This window comes from Puma concolor, chromosome A2 (genome assembly GCF_028749965.1).
Source record: "Puma concolor isolate L17-30 chromosome A2, mPumCon1.1.hap2, whole genome shotgun sequence".
Classification (NCBI taxonomy): Eukaryota; Metazoa; Chordata; class Mammalia; order Carnivora; family Felidae; genus Puma; species Puma concolor.
Window position 1 is genome coordinate 166,939,383 of NC_141668.1, and position 20,734 is coordinate 166,960,116.

The 20,734-nt window shown below is 46.6% G+C and overlaps 1 protein-coding gene across 4 annotated transcripts in view; it reads right to left on the reverse strand.

Moving 5' to 3' along the window:
- Positions 1–321: 321 nt before the first annotated feature.
- VAV1 (vav guanine nucleotide exchange factor 1) overlaps positions 322–20,734 on the reverse strand; it is a 46,900-nt gene continuing 26,487 nt past the window's right edge. Inside the window, exons 13-27 of one of the 4 annotated variants that reach the window (XM_086699286.1) lie at positions 20,622–20,707; positions 20,162–20,294; positions 19,729–19,838; positions 18,682–18,783; positions 18,343–18,440; positions 18,234–18,256; positions 18,016–18,061; positions 15,355–15,491; positions 14,960–15,025; positions 10,874–10,905; positions 7,115–7,231; positions 5,524–5,611; positions 3,600–3,714; positions 2,253–2,401; positions 322–628 (exon numbers count right to left, since the gene is read on the reverse strand). In XM_086699286.1, coding sequence (XP_086555412.1) covers positions 575–628; positions 2,253–2,401; positions 3,600–3,714; positions 5,524–5,611; positions 7,115–7,231; positions 10,874–10,905; positions 14,960–15,025; positions 15,355–15,491; positions 18,016–18,061; positions 18,234–18,256; positions 18,343–18,440; positions 18,682–18,783; positions 19,729–19,838; positions 20,162–20,294; positions 20,622–20,707 — 1,356 coding nt within the window. In that variant the 3' untranslated portion in view covers positions 322–574. Of the gene's footprint in view, positions 629–2,252; positions 2,405–3,593; positions 3,715–5,523; positions 5,612–7,114; positions 7,232–10,873; positions 10,906–14,959; positions 15,026–15,354; positions 15,492–18,015; positions 18,062–18,233; positions 18,257–18,342; positions 18,441–18,681; positions 18,784–19,728; positions 19,839–20,161; positions 20,295–20,621; positions 20,708–20,734 lie in introns of all 4 variants that reach the window. The other 3 variants (XM_086699284.1, XM_086699283.1, XM_086699285.1) reach the window with 3 other exon arrangements.

Genomic DNA, 20,734 nt, shown 5'->3' on the forward strand with positions numbered 1-20,734 from the left:
GCCCAACACCCCAGTGCCAAAGGCCCTGGAATCTTGGGGGGAAACGGACTAACACGAGGTCTCCACCTCTTAGCAGAATCGGAGAGTAGTGAAGGCCCAGCACAGGCAAAAACAAAGCAGAGTTAACACTTTTTGTGATCTGGAATCTGTGAGTGTAAAATTCTTCCCTGCCTCATGGGGGCCCCATTTCCTTCGTCGGGTCTTATTTTAAATGGCACGGTAAGATGATAAAGCTGGGAGGCAGGGATCGGGGAGAGGGCTTTCATCGGTGTCCCCATGTCCTCTCCCACCCTTCCCTGTCATCCTGAACAACTACAGTCCTTCCTTTCAACATTTTATTAAAAGCTGTTGCCTCGAGCCCCGCCTTCTCGAGGGGCCCCAGGAGGAAATCGGTGTGTTATAAATTAACCGTGGCAGAGCATCATCCCAGGAGCCCTGCCAGCTGGACACTGGCCCTCCACCATCCATACCGGTGCTCAGCCCGCTGGGACCTGTCACAGCCCCCTGGCCCTGCTGCCTGCTCATCCTGGGCTCAGAGCCTGGAGTTTCTCGTCTCTTGGCCAGTGCGCCAAGCTCAGCAGTATTCAGAGTAATCTTCCTCCACGTAGTTGGAGGGGAACCAGCCAACCTGGAGAGAGAGGAGGAAGTGGTTAGGACAGCCTCTGCACGTTCCCCATTGTTCCCCAACCCACCGGGCAGGTTCCCTCTCACCTCAGGACCTTTGCACCTGCCACACCTTCTACCTCAGAAAGTACATCTCCCAGAGGTATACATGGCTGACCCCCCTCACCCCGCCTTCCAGAGAGCTCTCTATCATATGTCACCCTATTCATAAGGTCTTCCTGACCTCATTTAAAACTGCAAACCCCACCCACCTCAACACCCCTTATCCCTATTCTTGGCTTTATTTTTCTCCATAGCACTTGTCAGCATCTTGTTCATTATATACGTTACTTATTTATTAGCTTGTTGTCTGTCTCCATACCCCCGCTACCACATGAGCTCCCCAAGGGCAGGGATTCCTGTCTGTATTATTCATTAGATTCCCAAGAGCCTAGAATAGTTCTGGCACACAAGAGATTAATAAATATTTCTTAAAAGGATGGATGGATGAATGGACAGACACATGGATGGATGGATGGATGCGTGGACGGGCGGGTGGGGACACAGATGGGTAGATGGGCGGGTGGGTGGATGGATGGATGGATGAGTAGATGGATACAATGATGGGTGAATGCATCATAGCCCACACCTTCCCATATACCCCCAAAAGGCTCTCTCAAACCCCAACTGTCCTCCACTGCATACTGAGCTTACCTTCCACAATTCTTAAAAAAAAAAAAAAAATGTTCACCTAAGCAATTATCCAGGCTGTTTTTTCATGTATGCCCCCCCCCCCCCGGTAGAACATAAGCTCCTGACCAGTGTCCTTATCATCATTCAACAAATATTTTTGAGAAACCATTACAAGCGAGGCAGTGTTCTAGAGACTAGGAATTAATTCATGGGTTAAATAAAGCAGACTCCCTGCCTTTGTGAGACAAAAATAAGAACCAGGTAGAAACGAACTTCATTTGTTAGAGGTCCCTCCTGACAGTCCGAATTCAAGCAGGCAAAAAAGCACAAAAGGCAAGAGTGGTCAGTTCCAATTATGCCTCTTCATGCATTCAATATTTATGTGTCACACGCTGTTCCAGGCACTGGTGACCCCGCAGTTAACAAGATAGACAAAAATCCCTCCCTCCGTGTCCCCCAAACATGCCAACCACTCTCTCACCTCAGGGCCTTTGCACATGCTGGTCTCTGCCTGGAATACTTCCCACCACCCCCTCTATGATCTTCTCACCTGGCTAACTTCACTCATCCCTCAGGGAAAACCTTGGCCTCTCTGAAGTGCTTCTGACCTGCTCCTATCCTGCCCTGTGATTCCCCATCTCAACCCTGACCACTCAGCATTGTACCTGCTTGGTTACAAGTCTATTCTCTTCACTAGACTATGAGTTTCATGAGGACAGTGCCTGAACAGCCCTCATTTTTGTCTCCTCAGCACCCAGAAGAATGTTCGACACATAGTAGGCTTTCAGGAAATAAATGCAAGTTACGTGAAGGAATGAAATCTTTATGTCCTTTCCTCCCCTCTGACCAGGGAAGACCTCCCCACCTGCTCCATTCCACAATTCCAGCACGCCTCCACCATAGCCAGGTCACCCCCATGCCCTTTCCCCAGGCTGCCAAGATTCACCCCAACTCACCCGGCCATAGATCTCCCCTCGCCACCAGCCTTGTTGACCTTTCTTGTTAAGGATCTTGATGATGTCACCCTCCTTGAGGGACAGCTCTGATCGGTCCCGGGCACAGAAGTCATAGCGTGCTTTGGCTGTACCAAAATACTTCGTGCTTCCTGCTGTGTAGGGGAGAGCAGAAGTGGGCAAAGGGCTTGGAGCAGATACCCACCCCCCATCTGGGAACAGTCTGCTTTCAGGAAGGTAACAGGAGGATGGAAAGTCCCTCAATGCTTCTTTGTGCAGAGGGTTAGATGCCCTGAGAGGACACAACTGTACTTCTGGAATCATCTTTCCAGCCCAACCAGTATCCAAATTTAGAAAATAATGCCATTTATGTATTTTTTTAATGGTTTCTCTATATCTATAATGAAAGAAACAGGAAAGCTATGGAAAAATTCATTTTACGCTGTTAATATTAATTATCCTCAAGAGGACCAAGGGTATAAAAAGAGGAATAAAAGAAAGATGAACAAGAGGTGGGGGGGGAACTTTTCATAGTAAACTTTTCATAGTAAAATATTAAGCAACACTGTGGAATGTAAAACTACTTTGTAGTATTTCTGCAAATGTGCTGAGATCCGTGTATACATCAGGGCAAATCAGCAATGTGCAGACAGATACATTTATTTCACTGGGTGATGGGGATCCTCCATTAAGGATTGGAGTCCTGATGTTATGTTGCTGCTGCTTTTTCAAAAACGTAATATTTTAACAATAATTAATTTAAAAAAATTTTTTTGTACATTTATTTATTTTTGAGAGACAGAGTGAGACAAAGTGAGAGTGGGGGAGGGGCAGAGAGAGAGGGAGACACAGGATCGGAAGCAGGCTCCAGGCTCCGAGCTGTCAGCACAGAGCCCGCCGCAGGGCTCGAACCCACAGACCGTGAGATCATGACCTGAGCTGAAGTCGGACGCTCAACTGAGTGAGCCACCCATGCGCCCCACAATAATTAATTTTTAAATCCCTCTTTTTAAAAAAAATTCTGGATGTATAAGAATTCAGAAACTTCAGGATGCACTCCAGCAAAATGAAATGTAGGTCAGAGTAAGGAATTTAAAAAATAAAGAAAAATATGGAAAACAAGAAATACAGACACAGGCTAAATAATTCTTGATATTGTATTTGAGAAGTCAAATGCAAGCGTTAAGAAAAAGTTCCTTAAGCATATGTTGTAATTATTTTAGTTCACAGCACACTGTATCCAACATCCCAGATAATTAATGTCAGTGAACCTATGGGTGAGAGAGGCAATTTTGCCTTTTTGTGGGAGAAGGTTACAGATACTCATTAGCGCTTGATACTGACCTCTACCTGGTGGTTTGCTGATGGCTCTCCTCTCAGGCTCCTTGAAGGGGAACTGCAGGCAGGTGTCCAGAGACTTGAAGCAGTCCTTCAGGGAATTCTGCTGGTAGAATTCCACCAGCTCCTGGAGGGACAGAGGGACGGAAGCTCTGCCAGTGGGCCGGCCCATGAGGGGCCGGGGCTGGAAGGGGTTACAGCTAACTCCTCGGGTGCAGCAGATCCCTCTTCTGACCTCCCTGGCAAGTGACTCCTGGACTGTTCCCCGTGACGGGGGGCTCATTCCCTTCCTGAGCAACCAGGACTGTTTTATGGGGAAGAGATCACATTGCCTAAAGCTGGTTCTCTTAACAGCCAACTCACTTGATAATAAATTTAACAAATAATCAACTTGCCTGATACCCAGCTCACCAAAATCAACCCCCCCCCCCGCCATGGATATCAAGAACCTTATTTTTATAATTAATTATTATAATAAGAATAATAATTCTGTTTATTGAACACCTACTATGTGCTGGTCAGTGTGCGATCACACATCATCAGAATGTCCTAATAACCGTGAAAGGAATACATTCATGATTCCCCCATTTTAAAAATGGAGAAACTGAGTCACAGAGAAGCCAAGTTCCTTGTCCAGGGTCTCATATCTGGAAAAGGGCAGATCCAGAATACAGTCCCCTGGAGGAAAGGGGCAATAGAATGTAGTGGCTAAGACAAAACAAAATGTCTCATGGTTTGGAGTTCTAGATTTCAAAAATGCCAGTATTATGAAAGACCAAAAAAAAAAAGAAAAAAAGAGAGAGAGAGAGAGAGAGAGAGATATTTTAGAAAGACTGACAAACTATTACAAATGAAAAGAGACTAAGGAGACAAAAGCTAAATGCAATGTGTGATCCTTAATTATATCCTGGAGGAAAAACAGAGCTATAAAAGATATATATGGGGCCATCAGAGAGTTTGGAAATTGGACTGCATATTACATAAATTTTGCAGCAATGCTCAACTTCCTGGGTATAATAATGATACTGTGATGAGGTACCAGAATGTCTTGGCTCTTATGGATATTCATGCTAAAGTATTTTTTGAAGAAGGGTCTTGACACCTGCAACTTACCCTTATATACAGCAGATTAAATGTGTGTAGGGGGCGGGGAGGGATTAACAGAGGGCACAAAAGAGGTAACAATTAGTAAATGTACATGAAAGATTCATGAATGTTCCTCTCACTATTCCAGCAACTTTTTGGAAATTTTTCAGAAATAAAAAAAAAAAAAAATGAGGAGCAAAATTTTCAGAAACAAGTTTGGGGGAGGAAAAAAAATTGTAGAATAAATTAACAGTCCCTAACCTTTTAGGAAGCCAAGGATCCGTTGGAGGATCGAGTGAAATCTGAGACCCTCGCCTCCAAGAAAAATACATTCAGGTATGTGCAAAATTCTGGATGTTCTACCAGAGGACCCAAAGCTCGGCAAGGATCCACAGACCGTAGGTAACATCCGTGTGTCTTAGACCCATGGGCTTAAAATGTCTAAAAGATTGCCCAAAATTACAAGGCACCAAACAGGCATTTGAATTCTCAGTGAAAAGATCATTGAACAGATGAGGTCTTGAAACAAGACCAATGCTCTTCTGTGACACAAGGTAAGGACAAAACATCGATTTCACCTGCATGTGAAATGGGATGTCCCACAGTGACTTAAGGGAACACTGGAGTTCTTTCTACAGCATGTCTGGCACTCACTAAGTGCTCAATAAATGCTCATTGCCATTCATCATCAGCCATCAGGGGAATGAGTTGAAAGCCAGTTGTTCCACAGTGTTCTTTGAGAGGCTTCTCTGAGTGTGTGAAGGTGAGGGGGGGGGGTCCTAAGATGGAGCTTCAGGGAGGGCCCTGCCTCGATTCTGGGAGACTGGGGACGGGGTAGATTGGCCCTTACCGTAAGCCCCCGGAAAGCCTTCTTCTCTGTAATCCGGTACAATCCTTCTGCTGTCATGATTTTAATGTGTTTGACCTCAACATTATACCTGGAAGCAGTGAGAGAGAGGCCCGGATGGTCACTGGGCCCTGAGGCTGGGGACCCAAGCTCATCTGTCCCCTGCCAGGTGTCAGCCCCAGTCTATACACCCCCAACCACGGAAGGCACAATCTTGACAAATTCAGGGAGGGCGAGACCACTGAATCACCTTCCCTGATTCAGAGGGTTGTTAAGAAGTCACAAAGATCTTGTAAAGAAAGACACGTTCTATAACAGAGAAGATGAGATCTATCCTTCCCCCAAGATGAAGGACCTAGAATCTATAGGATGGGAAAAGAGACCCATTTCCACCAAGATGGCAGACCACAGGTCAGTAAGGGCATGGAAGAGATATTCACATCTGCCAACAAGGAAACCTAGATAACAACAACAACAACAACAACAACAACAAAAATCTGACTACAGAAAACTAGAAATGATGAGAAAAAAAAATGCTGAGCTCTCAAAAAAGCAAGGGAAATTCCCAGTGGCCAGAAATGAGGTTGAAACTAAAAACCAAGCTTATTGCATGAACTGCTACCCTACAGGGTTTGTTTATCTTAGTCACCAAGTATCTTATGCCTTGATGACCCCACAGAGACATGGGATGAGTTACTGGGTCCATGGAGGTGGAGTTAGCAGTGAGACCTGCCTACACCCCATAAGCCTGGACGGTCAAATGCTACATCCTCTAGAAAAACCACCCATCGCACAGACAGCCAATAAAAAAGGTCTGTCTCAGACTCAACACAGAAAAGTCACCCTTGTGAATTCAGAACCTCAGACCTGCCCTCATGCAGGTTTTGGTGTTTGAACTTAAACCACATGTACAGCCTGGGAAGCTAAAGAATTAACCTAAAAACAAATCCACCTGTTGGTGACCCCAATGAAAACAAATGCAAAAGCTCTGGAGACCCAAGCAGCAGAAGACTGCCACCAGGAAAGCCCCACCCGAGATCACAAGACAAAATTTCAGGGGCGCCTGGGCAGCTCAGTTGGTTAAGCATCCGACTCTTGATTCTGGCTCAGGTCACGATCTCACGGTTCGTGGGATAGAGCCCTGTGTCGGGCTCTGTGCTGACAGTGCAGAGCCTGCTTGGGATTCTCTCTCTCCCTCTTGCTCAGCCCCTCCCCCACTCTCTCTCTCTCTCTCTCTAAATAAATAAATAAACTTAAGGAAAAAAAGACAAAATTACAAAACCAACCAGGAAACAAGTCACCGTGAGTGAGAAGCTCACACAACAGACAGACATGAGTGAAGGGACCCACTAGCCTTGGGTCCAGGTGGCATTTCTGCCTCTCACTAGGATGAGCTAAATGCCTTTTGGAGACTGTCTGGGAGGCATGTCGTTTTCTTGTAGGTGTCAGTCAAGTAGAAGGAATAAGACGGATAAAAACACCCAGGACGCCACAGGGCTCAGTGAGAGATGGCTGTCAGGATAGTTCATTCCCTTCCTCCCAGGCTCCTTTCTGCCGCACCCAAATCACAGGGAGTCAGGGGTGGGGGAGTTACTTAATGCTGATGGCAAATTCTGCTGAGTCCTTCACCCGCTGCCGCACCAAGAACGTCCCATCCGAGCGGTTGGTGAGGATACTTTCTGCCCCGGCGCGCTCCATGGGGCCAGCGTACCTGTCAGGATACATCAGGGAGAGAGGTCCACACGGCCCCTATGCTTGAGCCCCCACGTTGTCATACTGAGGCCACTCTTTCCCCCATCCTGTGATTTTTCAGCAGGTGACAGTCCCAGGGCGGGCTGCTCCAAAATGGGCCACTTTGGTGTCAAGACTATTTTGGGTTAAAAAGCAATCAAAACTCTTTATCTTCCCCCCCACCCCACCCGACCAAAAAAAAAAAAGAAACTGCCCCAAACGGATTCGGACAGAGCACCTGCTGGGGGCAAAGAGCTGTCAGCACAGACACGTCCATTAGTCTACGAACGAAGTACCACAGACACAGAGGAACCTAGCAGGTCCTGTTTGATCAACTCTTCTGTGACCCACGGCTTTTGAGTGGCCCAGCGAACGTGTACCAAAGATTTCCTCTTCTTCATCTTCCAGAGAAGTGCCTTGCTTCCCTTTCAAGTCCCACACCACTGCTCCCTTCTCCTTGGTTCAGAATGACGTACATGCCTCCGTTTGCCCGACTGTCTTGGGATTTCAGCGTCTGGGTGGCGTCCCCACACACACAAAATTCAATTTGACTTTTCTCCTCTCACTCTGTGTCGTGTCAATCTGATTCTTAGTTCCCCTAGAAGGACCTTGAAGGGGACGGGAATTCTGGCTCCCTGACATGCCCTTTTATAATGAACTGGTAATCTCCTAAGTAAACCATTTTCCTGCATTCTGGGAGTTTGTGTTAGCAAACTGGGGACGACGTTGTGGGAACCTCTAATTTACAGCCGGTCGGTGGGAAGTCCTGGAAGCCTGGACCGGACATTGGCAGTCTCCTGGGAACCGACCCCTAACCGGTGGGGACTGCAGTCATCTCTAGGTGGGCAGTGTCAGAAACGAACTGAACTGCATGACAGTCAGCTGAGAGGGGAGAATTGCAGAACTGCGTAGATGTGGGGAAAAACCCACACGCTCGGCTGAGACTGTGAGTATAAAAAAGCAGACGTTTTCCCCTTTACTCTGGAATTTGGCATTACTGGGACGGGCATTTACCGCATCCACACTCCTTGCCTGTCTCTGTGGCCACCAGGACACAAGCTGGATGAGAGGGCTGAGACACTAGCCTCAGAGACCAACTGCGAAGCGGGAGCCAAAATACTCCGCCAGCAAGGTAAAAGATAGCAAATGAAGGAAGGAGTATTTTAATGCAATACTTTTAAAAGTCAAAATGATTGCCAAAGCAGCCAGAAAGGGAGCAAGGCTCTGACATGCACCGCTTCGTGGATGGATCTCGAACATAGGATGCTCAGAAAAGAGAGCCGTGTGTGGAATGTCCAGAAAAGGCACATCCACAGACAGGAAGGGGTCAGAGGAAGGTGCTGGGGGCTGGGGAGGCAGGGGGGTGACCACACACAGGGGCAGGGTTTCCTTTGGGGGGATGGAATGTTCTAGATTTATAGTGATGATGGCCACCCAACCTTGTGAATGTAGTAAATGCCACTGGATATAAATATATTTGTGCCATAATGTAAATATATAACATAAAGAATATATATTAATATATTATATATTATATATATTATATATATTAATATAATATATATATTATATATTATATTATGTTATATTATATTATATTATATTATATATATAATTATATATATTATATATATTATATATCATATTATTATTATATCATATTAATATTTATTATATAATTATATAATATAATATATATAATTTAATTATAATTTATATATATTTTTATATATAAATTATAATTATATAATTTATTATATAATTTATTATATATAATTAATTATAATATATGACTATATATTATATACTATATTATAATTATAATGTATAGTTATATAGTTATATAGTATATTATATAATATATACTATACTATAATATATATTAATTAATTATATTATAATTAATATACCATATAATATATTAATATATATTATAGATAATAAACAATTATGCATGACACATAAATGTGAATATGAATGTATTATGTTATAACTGTAAATACGTAACATACATACTATTTACTAGTTTTGAATGATATGTAATTACAGATGATATATAAATGTGGATATGAATATATTTATGCTGCAAATGTAAACATATAACAAATAATATACCATTAACTTGAGGTAATATATAACTGTATACGATATATGCATGTGAATATGTAATGTAAACATAAATACTAACATAAACGCCACTTTAAACGGTTAGTTGTACGTTATGTGGATTTCACCTCAGGTTTTGAAATGAATGCAAAAGAAAATCCATGGTGAACAAAATGCCAAGGCTTTAAATAAAGACAAGATCCACCTCCATACTCTTGGGTTCAACTCTTTCTACCCCCAGCCCTGTCAGGTCCTGTCTTTATTTACAGTTTTGATGTTTTGCTTATCATGGATTTAGTTTCCCTTGCTTTCGATTATTTTAAATGCCGCATTGAACCATCACGGATCTCAATGCCTGAGTGTTTGGCTGCCTCCTCCAATTCTGCACCTAAAGTGAGGGTCTCGCTCTCCTGATACAATTCCACGCCTGGTGACCACATCCCAGCAGGGGAGGGCAGACACCAGGTCTGAATCCTGGCTCTGCTACTTGGCTGCTCTGTGACCTTGGGAGCTGACTTTGCCACACTCTGAGCCCCAGTTTTCTCTTCTAAAAAAAAGGAAGATAAAACTACCCTCTGCAGAGGACATTTCTGACCGGACGAGGCTGAGGCGCCTAACACGTGGTCTGTCAGCATCATGACTTTCCAGAGGCACTAAGGTCAGACTCTGGAGTCAGGCAGATGGGCTCCATCCCATCTCCGTTCCCTTCCTCACTGTGTGACATCGAACAAGTCACTTCCCCTCTCTGAGCCTCGGTTGCCTCCTTCTTTCCCAAAAGGAAAGGCCAAGGGTTGGTATGAAAATTCAACGCGCTCCCTAAAGCACGGACACAGCAGCCATAAAACCAGTCCCGTGTTACATCATCTCAGAGGCCAGTGATCGTAAAAGGCACTGTTCCTTCATGGGCCATTATGAAATAAAAACCACTACCCATAAAAGTAGGCAGAAGACTGATACTCCGTCGATTGTAAGAGCCATTGCAATGTCAGAGATGTTAAAAACATGAAAAATAAAAAGTGCTTACTGTGTGCCAGGCACAGGACTAACAGCCCATTAAAGCCTTACAACAGCCCTAGGAAGCATAAGTCGGTATTAGTCTATTTTCCGGAAAGGAAAGCTGAAGCACAGAGAGGCTGAGTTACTGGCCCAAGGTCACACAGCCGGGAAATACTGGACTCAGGATTTGAACCCTGTCAGTGGGCTGCAGAAGCAACACTGTAAACACCTGCCCCTCACTGCTCTACATTCAATAGGTGCTCAAAAAACAGGGGCGAGGGGCTGCTGGTAACATCACCACCATCATTTTCCTTCCAGTGAGGCCCTAATCGCCCAAAGTCAGGAACCTTCTTTTGTTTGCTCGCGCCTCAGCAGCCCTGGGCCCAGGGCTCCATCCAGCAGTCGATGCCCAGAGTTCAAAAAATGAATGAGATATTGGTTTGGAGTTGCCTTCCGTGCCCAGCCAGGGAACCCACCCCAGGGGGCCCAAGTTGAAAATAAGAAAGGTAGTTCCACTCACCAGAGATGAACAGTCAGGTCCTGAGGGGGACCCTGGGGACACAGAGACCAAGACTTAGGGTAAAGAGCCAAGGTTAGCAACGGAGTGCAGGGTGCGTCACTCATATACTCATTCACTCTGCCATCATTTATTGAGTGTTTATTTTACGCCAGGCACTGTGCTATTCATTGAAGACACAGCCTCAGAATCTAATGGGAGAGACTGGTCCACTTCCAGTCAGGGGTTGTCCAGCCACTATTGTAGCATGACCCTCAAGTTAAGAATGGATTTTATGGGGCGCCTGGGTGGCGCAGTCGGTTAAGCGTCCGACTTCAGCCAGGTCACGATCTTGCGGTCCGTGAGTTCGAGCCCCGCGTCGGGCTCTGGGCTGATGGCTCAGAGCCTGGAGCCTGTTTCCGATTCTGTGTCTCCCTCTCTCTCTGCCCCTCCCCCGTTCATGCTCTGTCTCTCTCTGTCCCAAAAATAAATAAACGTTGAAAAAAAAAATTAAAAAAAAAAAAGAATGGATTTTATGGGGCGCCTGGGTGGCTCAGTCGGTTAATCGGCCGACTTCGGCTCAGGTCATGATCTTGCAGTCCGTGGGTTCGAGCCCCGCGTTGGGCTCTGTGCTGACGACTCAGAGCCTGGAGCCTGTTTCGGATTCTGTGTCTCCCTCTCTCTCTCTGCTCCTCCCCCATTCATGCTCTGTCTCTCTCTGTCTCAAAAATAAATAAACGTTAAAAAAAATTAAAAAAAAAAAGAATGGATTTTACACTTTTAAATGGTTGACAAAAATCAAAGGAAGAATAATATTGCTTGGCATGTGAAGATGGGGTGAAATTCACATGCCAAGGTCCAGAAATTCAGTTTTATTGGGACAATGGTCAGGCTCACTCATTTGCACATCGTCTGTGCTGCTTTTGTACCATTTTAGCAGAGGTGAGAAATCACAAAAGAGAGCATCTGACCTACAAAGATGAAAATCTATATTATCTGTCTATTTACAGAAAGCCCAGCCCCTGGTCTGAATACATGTAAAAGTGCACACTTCCTCCACATCAGGACGGCTATTGTAAAATAACAAAAAACAAACAAAACAAAACAAAACAAGAACAGAAAAATAACAAGTGTTGGGAAGGATATAGGGAAATTGGAAACCTTGTTGCGTTACTGGCAGAAATGTGAAATGACACAGCTACTACTGAAAACAGACGGTGGTTCCTGAAAACCTAAAAATAGAATTACCATATGGCCCAGCGATTCGTCTTCTGGGTATCTACCCGAAAGAATTAAAAGCAGGGATTCGAAGAGACATTTACACATCCGTGTTCCTAGCAACGTTACCCACGATTGCCAGAGGGTTAGGTCTCCATCAACAGATGGACAGATAAACCAAATGTGGCATGCACACACAATGGATTATTAGCCATAAGAAGACGGACATTCTGGCACCTGTTACAACATGGATGAACTCTGAAAATGTTATGCTCACTGCAAAAGCTGGTCTCAAAGGGACACATATACCACTCATCCGAGGTCCCTAAGAGGAGTCAAATTCACAGAGACAGGAAGTAGATGGTGGGAGCCAGGGGCTGGGGGACGGGGTGGGGACTTAGTGTTTCAGCTCTGCAGGATGGAGAGTTCTGGAAATGGACAGTGGTGGTGGTTGCACAAACATACGAATGTACCTAATGCCACTGAACTGTATACCCAAAAATGGCTAAAATGGTAAATTTTATACAATTTGTGTTTGACCATAATTTAAAAATAGTAATAATATGGGGCGCCTGGGGGCCTCAGTCAGTTGAGCGTCAGACTTCAGCTCAGGTCATGATCTCACAGTCTGTGGGTTCGAGCCCCGTGTCGGGCTCTGTGCTGACAGCTCAGAGCCTGGAGCCCGCTTGGGATTCTCTCTCTCCCTTCCCTTCTCTCTGTCCCTCCTCGACTTGCCCTCTTTCTCCAAATAAAAAAATAAACTTAGAAAGAAACAACAAAAATAAAAATAGTAATGGAAAGAATGTGGAACTACCACCTGTATCTAGTTCTGAACCATCACCCCAAAAGAAAACCCAAACACATCACCCATTAAACAGTCGGTCCCAAAGCCCCCCACCTCCAGCATCTGGGAACCACCAATCTGCTCTCTGTTCCTGTGGATGTACCTATTTGAGACATTTCACATAAATGAAATGATTGCAAAATGTACTATACCACTGAAGCGTGCACTTTAAAATGGTTTTTATGTTTTTCAAATTTCACCTCAATTTTTTTTAAAGGGGAAGAAAAGAATGAAATATTCTGTGCACAGTATGAAAAGATCCCAAGATATATTAAAAGGCAAGCAGGGGGCTGCAAAATAGTATTAAATCTTCTGAATAAATCATGGGGCAAATGAGAATTGCTATTCATATCGACTTAGTATGTATATTAAGAAACTCCAGACAGACACTCATAAAACAAATACAATAGTAGCTATCTTGTAAGGTAGGTGGGACCAGGAGGATGGAATCCTTCAGTAGAAAGGAGAATTGTCGTTTTTTCTATCTTTTCTCAGAGCCTTCATTGTAATGAGAGAGAAGGAGGCTAGGACAGGTGTAGTTTTAAGAAGGCAGTACATTTGGAGGCAGAAATTGGAGAGATGCCCAGATCTTGGCTTCTGAATGCCGTGTCCCACTGAAAGGACCAGGGCTCCTTGGAAAAACAGGTGATTCCAAGACTGAGGCATGGGAAGTACAAGGTAGGTCTGGTTTTGTGCCAGAAAATAAGGAACAGCTCAGAGAATGATGGGGACATATCAAAAGGACAGATGAGCCAGCCTGATGGGGCTCCCGCTGGCCAAAGCTGGGACCATTTTTAGAATAAGAATCCACAGGCATTTCCTGACATACATACATGCATACATACCTGATTGATTAGTAATTAGATAGATACCTGCCTACATAGAATTATAGATGTTCGATACATATATAGGTATATAGATTGATACATAAATAATTGATAGACACACAGAGACACAGATAGATATATAGCTGATCATTAGATATACAGATGCCTGATTGATAGGTAGGTTGAGTGACTGATTGATTGACTGACTGACAGAAAGGGAGGCAGCTCATCCTTACATCTTCTAATAAACTTGGACAGAACAATGACGTTGGAAATGCATAGCTCCACAGTGGAGAAACCTGGGAGACCTCAGGCCAAAAAAGAAAAAAAAAAAAAATCTCTAAAAGACAATTTAGGGAAAATTGTCAAAATTTAAATATGGACTACAGGTTAAATCGTAGTATAATGTCAATGTCAAGTGTTAAATTCATGGTTGTTAAAATCACGCTATGGTTATGTAAGAAAAGGTTCTTGTTCTCAGGAGGTATTTAAGGGTGAAGGGAAAACATAGCTGTAAACTTAATTTTAAATGTCTCAGGAAAACAATAATATGAAATTTTTAAATAAAATGTGCAGAGAAAGAACAAATGTGGACAGCTGGTGAATCTGGGAAAGGCTATTTGGAGTTGCTTGCATTATTGTAGCCACCTTTCTGGAAGTCTGAAATGATACAAAATTCAAGCAACAGAAGGGGAGTTTCCCTCTGCGGGTTCCTATTTAGGCTGTGAAGCAGGCAGAGGGGTATCTGCAGTGAGGGAGAGAGGTCTGGGGAGATGGGAGAGACCTGAGGTCATCGTAGAGCAAGGGGGTTGGGTGAGCAGAGACTGGGCACAGTGCGGGCAGGTGCGTCCACAGGAGCTGGGCCGAGAGGCCTGGGTGGCCCCAGCACCCGATGGGATAGCACTCGCTGCCTCTGAAAGGAAGCCAGCGACTGGCCAGCCTTCTGGCCACCCCTGATTTTCTGCAGTACGAGGGAGAGGACCTTCATACAGGAAGAATCAAGAGGGAAAGGATTGGTCATCATTGTCCATGTGCCCCCCGCCTCCCCGCCTCCACTCCGGGCTCGGTCGACACGTTAGGCAGAGCACAGAGTTTGGGAATGACTTACCGTGATGGGCAGCCCCTCTCTATCTCAGGGGTGTTAATTCAAGGCTTCCCGCCCTTGCAGGACCCTCTCCAGACCCCCCTTGCCCTCTCTCCATCCAGATTTGAGGCACTTACATGCACATAGGGCTTGACCCTGTTACAGGGAAACCAGCCAACTTCATTGGTAGCCGTATTCCTGCCCTAAAAATCCGGGAGGGAAAGACACGGACGCAGAAGTTACTTGCATTCACGTGCATGTGTGTGTGCCCACGTTTCTACCCACTGGCCATCTGCCCACCCATCCATCCCTCTGTGCCCGCATGACCCATGGAGTTCTAGCCAGTATCAACCACCTGGCAAGACGGCCAGCTCAGAAGGGCCAGGCGAGCCCTAGAAATCCCCATGTATAACACCCTCCCCAGATGCCTCCTCCAGACCAGCCTCCCCTTGCCAAAGCCTTCCCGGGACCGCCTACACCCATGACCCCACACTCAGATCCTTCTCCATCACTCCCACCGCCCAGCCTGTACCTCCCACCAGTTCTGTTCAGCCTCAGCCTTGGTGAGCTCCACGATGTCTCCAGGGTTGAGCCGCAGGAAAGGACCAATGGCTCCAGGTGGTGGGGGAAGCCCATAGTATTCCTGGCACACCTCCATCTTGGGCAGGCCTGGAGGGACGGGAAGGCGGTGGCTCAGTGCGGTTGGCGGCCACGGATTTTCAGACCTGAGCCTCACTGCCCTCCAGGATGGCGAAAATTAGAGACCAAGAGAAACACACCCTCGTGTGTGCCAAAAGTCCGAGACAGGCTGTCTTCACAAGAGCCCCAAACTGGAAACAACCCAACGGCCTCAATGGAATGCATAAACTGAGTGTGACAGAAGCACACAACAGAATGTGACACAGCAACGAACAAATTACTGTCACAAGCAACCACGTCAATGAGTCTCACCAACACGACGCAGGAGGAGGACATACCACATGATTTCATTTTTACGAAGTTCAAGGAAAGGCAAAACTGACCTATGGTGGTAGGGGTCTAAGAGTGGTCCCCTCAGAGAGCCAGGTGGGGGGGGGGGGACTGAACAGCAGTCTGGTAAAACCTTCTGTGTGGAGGAGTTGAATAATCTCTCCTGTCCAGCAGGGCAGTCATTAGTCAGAGGTGGTGAGCGAGAGCTCACAATGTGGCTAGTGTGGCTGAGTACGGGAGTTTTAAGGTTATTTAAATTAGTTTCAATTTGCATTGGACAGTGTAGTTCTAGAATTCAGTGAAACGTTCCATATCTTGATCTGTGTGGTGGTTACAGGGGTAGAAATTCATGGCGCCATGCAGTTAAGATTTGCTCACTTATACACATTACAGTATGTATTTTCTATCTCAATAAACTGTGTGTGTGTGTGTATATATATATATACGTATGCATATATATAATGGATATGTACAAGTGTGTGTATTAATATAAGTGTATATAATATATTAATATTAATTAATATAATCATATATATTAAATATAATTATATTAATATAATATAGTAATATATATACAATATGCATAGATATAAATACATATAATAGATACACACACTTACTTTTCTAAATGTGCATCTATTTTTGACAGAGAGAGAGTGCAGAGGAGGGGCAGAGAGAGAGGGAGAGAGAATCCCAAGCAGGCAGTGCAGAACCTGATGTGAGATCATGTCCTGAGCCAAAATCAAGAGTCGGACACTTAACCAACTAAGCCACCCAGGTACCCCTACACACACACACACACACACACACACACACACACACACACACACACATAAATATTTCCCTCTATTGAGGACATTTGGGTTGTTTCTGGTTTTTGACAAATAAAGCTGACATACACTTTTGTATAAAACGGATTATACAACGCATATAAATCTACGTGTAATTATATATACATTCTTCTTATTGAATCATTTGTTTCTAATTTTTTATTATTTCAAATAAAGCTGAGATATCTATATCTATCTATAGACACAGATTATAGATATCTATAGATCTTTGTACATTGACATCTATATATGAATATACATAGACACGGATAGATAGATATGAAATCTGAGCCTGCACACTGACTCTGTGTTATTATGAGCAAAGGTTTTACTTCCTCAGCCACACCAAACTGTTCTCACGTGTTTAATGCTGCCTGGCTTCCCTGCCTCCCAGCCTTTGCGCATGCCATTCCCTCTGCCTGGAACACCCCTGCCCTCCTCCTCACCTGCCTAACCCTCTCATCCATCAAATGTCTGCCTAAATGTCTCCTCCTCTGAGAAGGCTTCCCTGAGGGCTCAGATCTGTCAAGTCCCCCAGGTTCTATGTTCCAGAGAACCTTCTAGTCCGCCCACTACAAGGTAATGTCTTAAAATTCTCTCCCTCACCACTGGTCTCAGAGCTTCTGGAGGATGAGAGGCCCCAGATGTGACCACGTATACAGTAGATATTGAACACAAGGCACCCATCACTGCTGTGATGCCACAAAATTCATCAACATAGGAATGAGTCCAGCCTTTCCCCCCTGCCATTGGGCTAAAATGAATCTGTGCCCTCCACTTCCCCATCCTCGAGGGGAGGGCACTCTGCTGAAACTATACATCATGATAAGATTCTGTGGCACAGAATCAAGAGGAGAGGAGGTAAGGACCACCAGAGGCGTGCCGCGTTGGAAAGCAAGGAAAAAGAGGCAGTGAAGAGGAGAAATTGGACAGTAAGATAAAGAGCACCTTTGCAAGGATGGCTACTGCCCCATGCCTTCTCTTCCTAGTGTTTGAGCAAAGCAAGTAAATAATTTGGGTCATTTTTAAAGTTTTTTTAATGTTATTTATTTTTGAGAGAGAGAGGGAGACAGCATGAGCAGGGGAGGGGCAGAGACACAGAATCCGAAGCAGGCTCCGGGCTCCGAGCTGTCGGCACAGAGCCCGATGCGGGGCTCGAACCCACCAACCGCGAGATCGTGACCTGAGCCAAAGTCGGACGCTCAACCGACTGAGCCACCCGGGCGCCCCCAGTTGGTTATCTTTAAATTCCTTTCGGGTTTCTAGGACTGCAACCAATGGCTCACAGTTTTACAAGCAGGACCTTATGTGATCGTTAATATAACTGTTGAGATCTGGGGCAGAGACCAGGCTTCCTCCTGCCCCACACAACGCCCACCCCACCTCAGACTCACCCAGGTCATTCCGCTTTTTGTCCTGAGGTCGGCGATGTGGCTTATCCTGGAGGGAGACAGCGAAACTGCAAGTGTGGCTCCCCAGGCCCAGCCTGGGGCCCCCTCAGCTCCTATGTGAGCACCCAGCAAAGGGCCATGCCCACTGCTGGGGTCTCCTGGGTCACCCTTCCTTATCCCCCATGATTTCTCATACAGAGAAAGGAGAATGGGGGTCTTACCTTCTTCATAGTTCCTGAAAAATCTATGGGGGGCGGGGAAGGAAATAGTTAGCATGGAAATCCCCCCCACAGGACCAAGCCCATCTGCCCCAGTCTCTCCCACTGGTACCTTGCCCATGTCGGCCACATGGAGGGACCCTTCCCAGACACTCCTTGTGTGCAGGTGCCCGGCACCGATGACAACGGTAACCCTGATAGAAAGTGCCTCTGGGATGCCAAGGGGAGATTAAGGGACGTCAGTGATGTTGACTGGACACAGCCGATCATTTTGCCAACAACGTGAAGGGTGCCCTTGGGTTCCCTTCAGGGCAAGAGAGAGATGCAGAAGCGGAAGCCCAAGGGAGAGCCTCCCACCTCCCAACCCAGGGGACAGACAGCCAGAGAAGCCCCTCTGAGGGGGACGAGCTGACCGCACCCAGGCCCCGGGCCCATCCCCCCAGACCCCTACCTCAGCAGCATCTGGCAAGCCTTGCACGACGTGGTCTCCTCAAAGGAGAACATTTGGAAGTCGTGCCCGTTGGCAGTAGCGTTCTCAGGGTAGATGTTGGAGCTGGAGAGGGGAGAGAATTCCCCATGACGGAACAGTATTCAGCCGCACAAGGGAATGAAGTACCAACACGTGCTGCCCTTTGGACGTATCGGGGCAGCCATACATAAACCAGAAGCCATGTCTCCAGCCCTCCACTGATGGGCATTTGGGTGGAGACAGAGAGCAGACCGGTGGTTGCCAGGGGCTGGGAGCAGGGGAAATGGGGACTGAGTACTACATGGGTGCAGGGTTTCCTTTTGGGGGGATGAAAATGTTTTGGAACTTAGAGGTGGTGGTTACACGATATCGTAAGGCACTAAATGCCATTGAATCATACACTTTAAAATAGCGAAATTTTTGTCACGTGAGCTTCATCTCAAGAAGACGAAGAAAGGGAGCCTGGGGGGCTCAGTCAGGTTAGCATCCGACTCTTGATTTCGGCTCAGGTCACGATCTCACCGTTTGTGAGACTGAGCCCCTCTTCGGGCTCTGTGCTGACAGTGCAGAGCCTGCTTGGGATTCTCTCTCTCCTTCTCTCTCTCTCTGCCCCTCCCTCACACACACACACACACTCTTGCTCTCTCTCTCAAAATAAATAAAACAAACATTAAGAAGAAAAAGAGGAAGGAGGAGAGGAAAGGGAAGGGGAAGGATAAACGGAAGGAGAAGAAGAAGGAAGAGAAGGAGGGAGAGGAGTGGGAGGAGGGGGAGAGGGAGGAAGGGGAGGAGGAGAAGAAAAAGAAGAAAAAGGAGGAGGAAGAGGGGTTCAGGCTGGCGGCTGAAGCTCACACACAGAACACTGACATTCTGAGGACGCAGACAGCATTAAAAGCCTATGCTTCCCATTTCGCAGATGGGGAGGCTGAGGTTCAGAGTGGCCCTACGGAACAGAGCACAACTGCCTCTCAGCCCCTGTCCACTGCAGAGTCCTCTGAGGACGGGGGTGGGGGAGGAGGCGGGTCTCACATGGCCATCTCGAACTGCTCCAGCCACTTCTTCTTCAGTTCTCGTGTCTTAAAGAACAGCTCATAGCCCTGGGAACCTTGGTCCTCGATCAGGAGAAACATGTGAGTCCACTGCAGGGAACAGGGTTCAGAATGAAGACACCCAGTCTGCAGAGGATGGGACCACACACCCTCTTCACCCCTACCCCTGTGGGGAGGAAAGGGTCAGCCTCGTAACAGCTTCTCTGCCCCTCGGAGAAACTGGGTGCGGGCACCCTTGTAAGGGTCTGCCTGGGAGAACCAAACATACGTGCACAAATCTAAGACCATGTGTGTCTTACACACACACACACACACACACACACACACACACACACACGGGCATTCTAAAGCTCGAGTGCAGAGCCTCAGCTCTCCCAGCACTGGGGACCCCAGATCTGGCTTCGGAGCCCCACCTTCTTGTTTTCTCGCTCTCCAGAGGAATCATCTCGAACCTGGAAGCTTTGCAGATCCACAACATTCTTGAGGTCGTAGGAGTCCCCTCGGCGCTTGCAGATGAGCAGAGCTTTGTCGAGCAGGAAGGCGTACCTGAGAGCAACTTGGGTCAGGGGCCTCCGTCTGGCTCCCCTCGGCCAGCTCCTCCCCACCAGCTCCACCTTCCTAGCCGCACCCGGCCGTCCGTCTAGGACTCCCGCCCTTCTCCTCCTCTGTGGCCAGCTTGGCAGGATTGGCCTACCCATCCTGACCTCGGCCATAAGGTCCTTCCGGGTCCCAGCACCTGCTGGTCTTGGCTCCACCCACACGTCCACGCTGGTCCCGCCCCGCCCGCCCACCTAGGCCCCACCCCCTGGTGTAACTGGAAATCCTGCCCCGCCTCTGCTCCAGCTCTTTGCTGCATCTGTTGGCTCTGCTTACCGGTCCATCTTGGAGCGCCTCTCCACTGAGGTGATCTTGAGCTCCCCATCGATCTTGGGCCGGCCATAGTGGGCCAGAGACTGGTCCTACGCAGCAGGAAGGGGGTCTGGCAA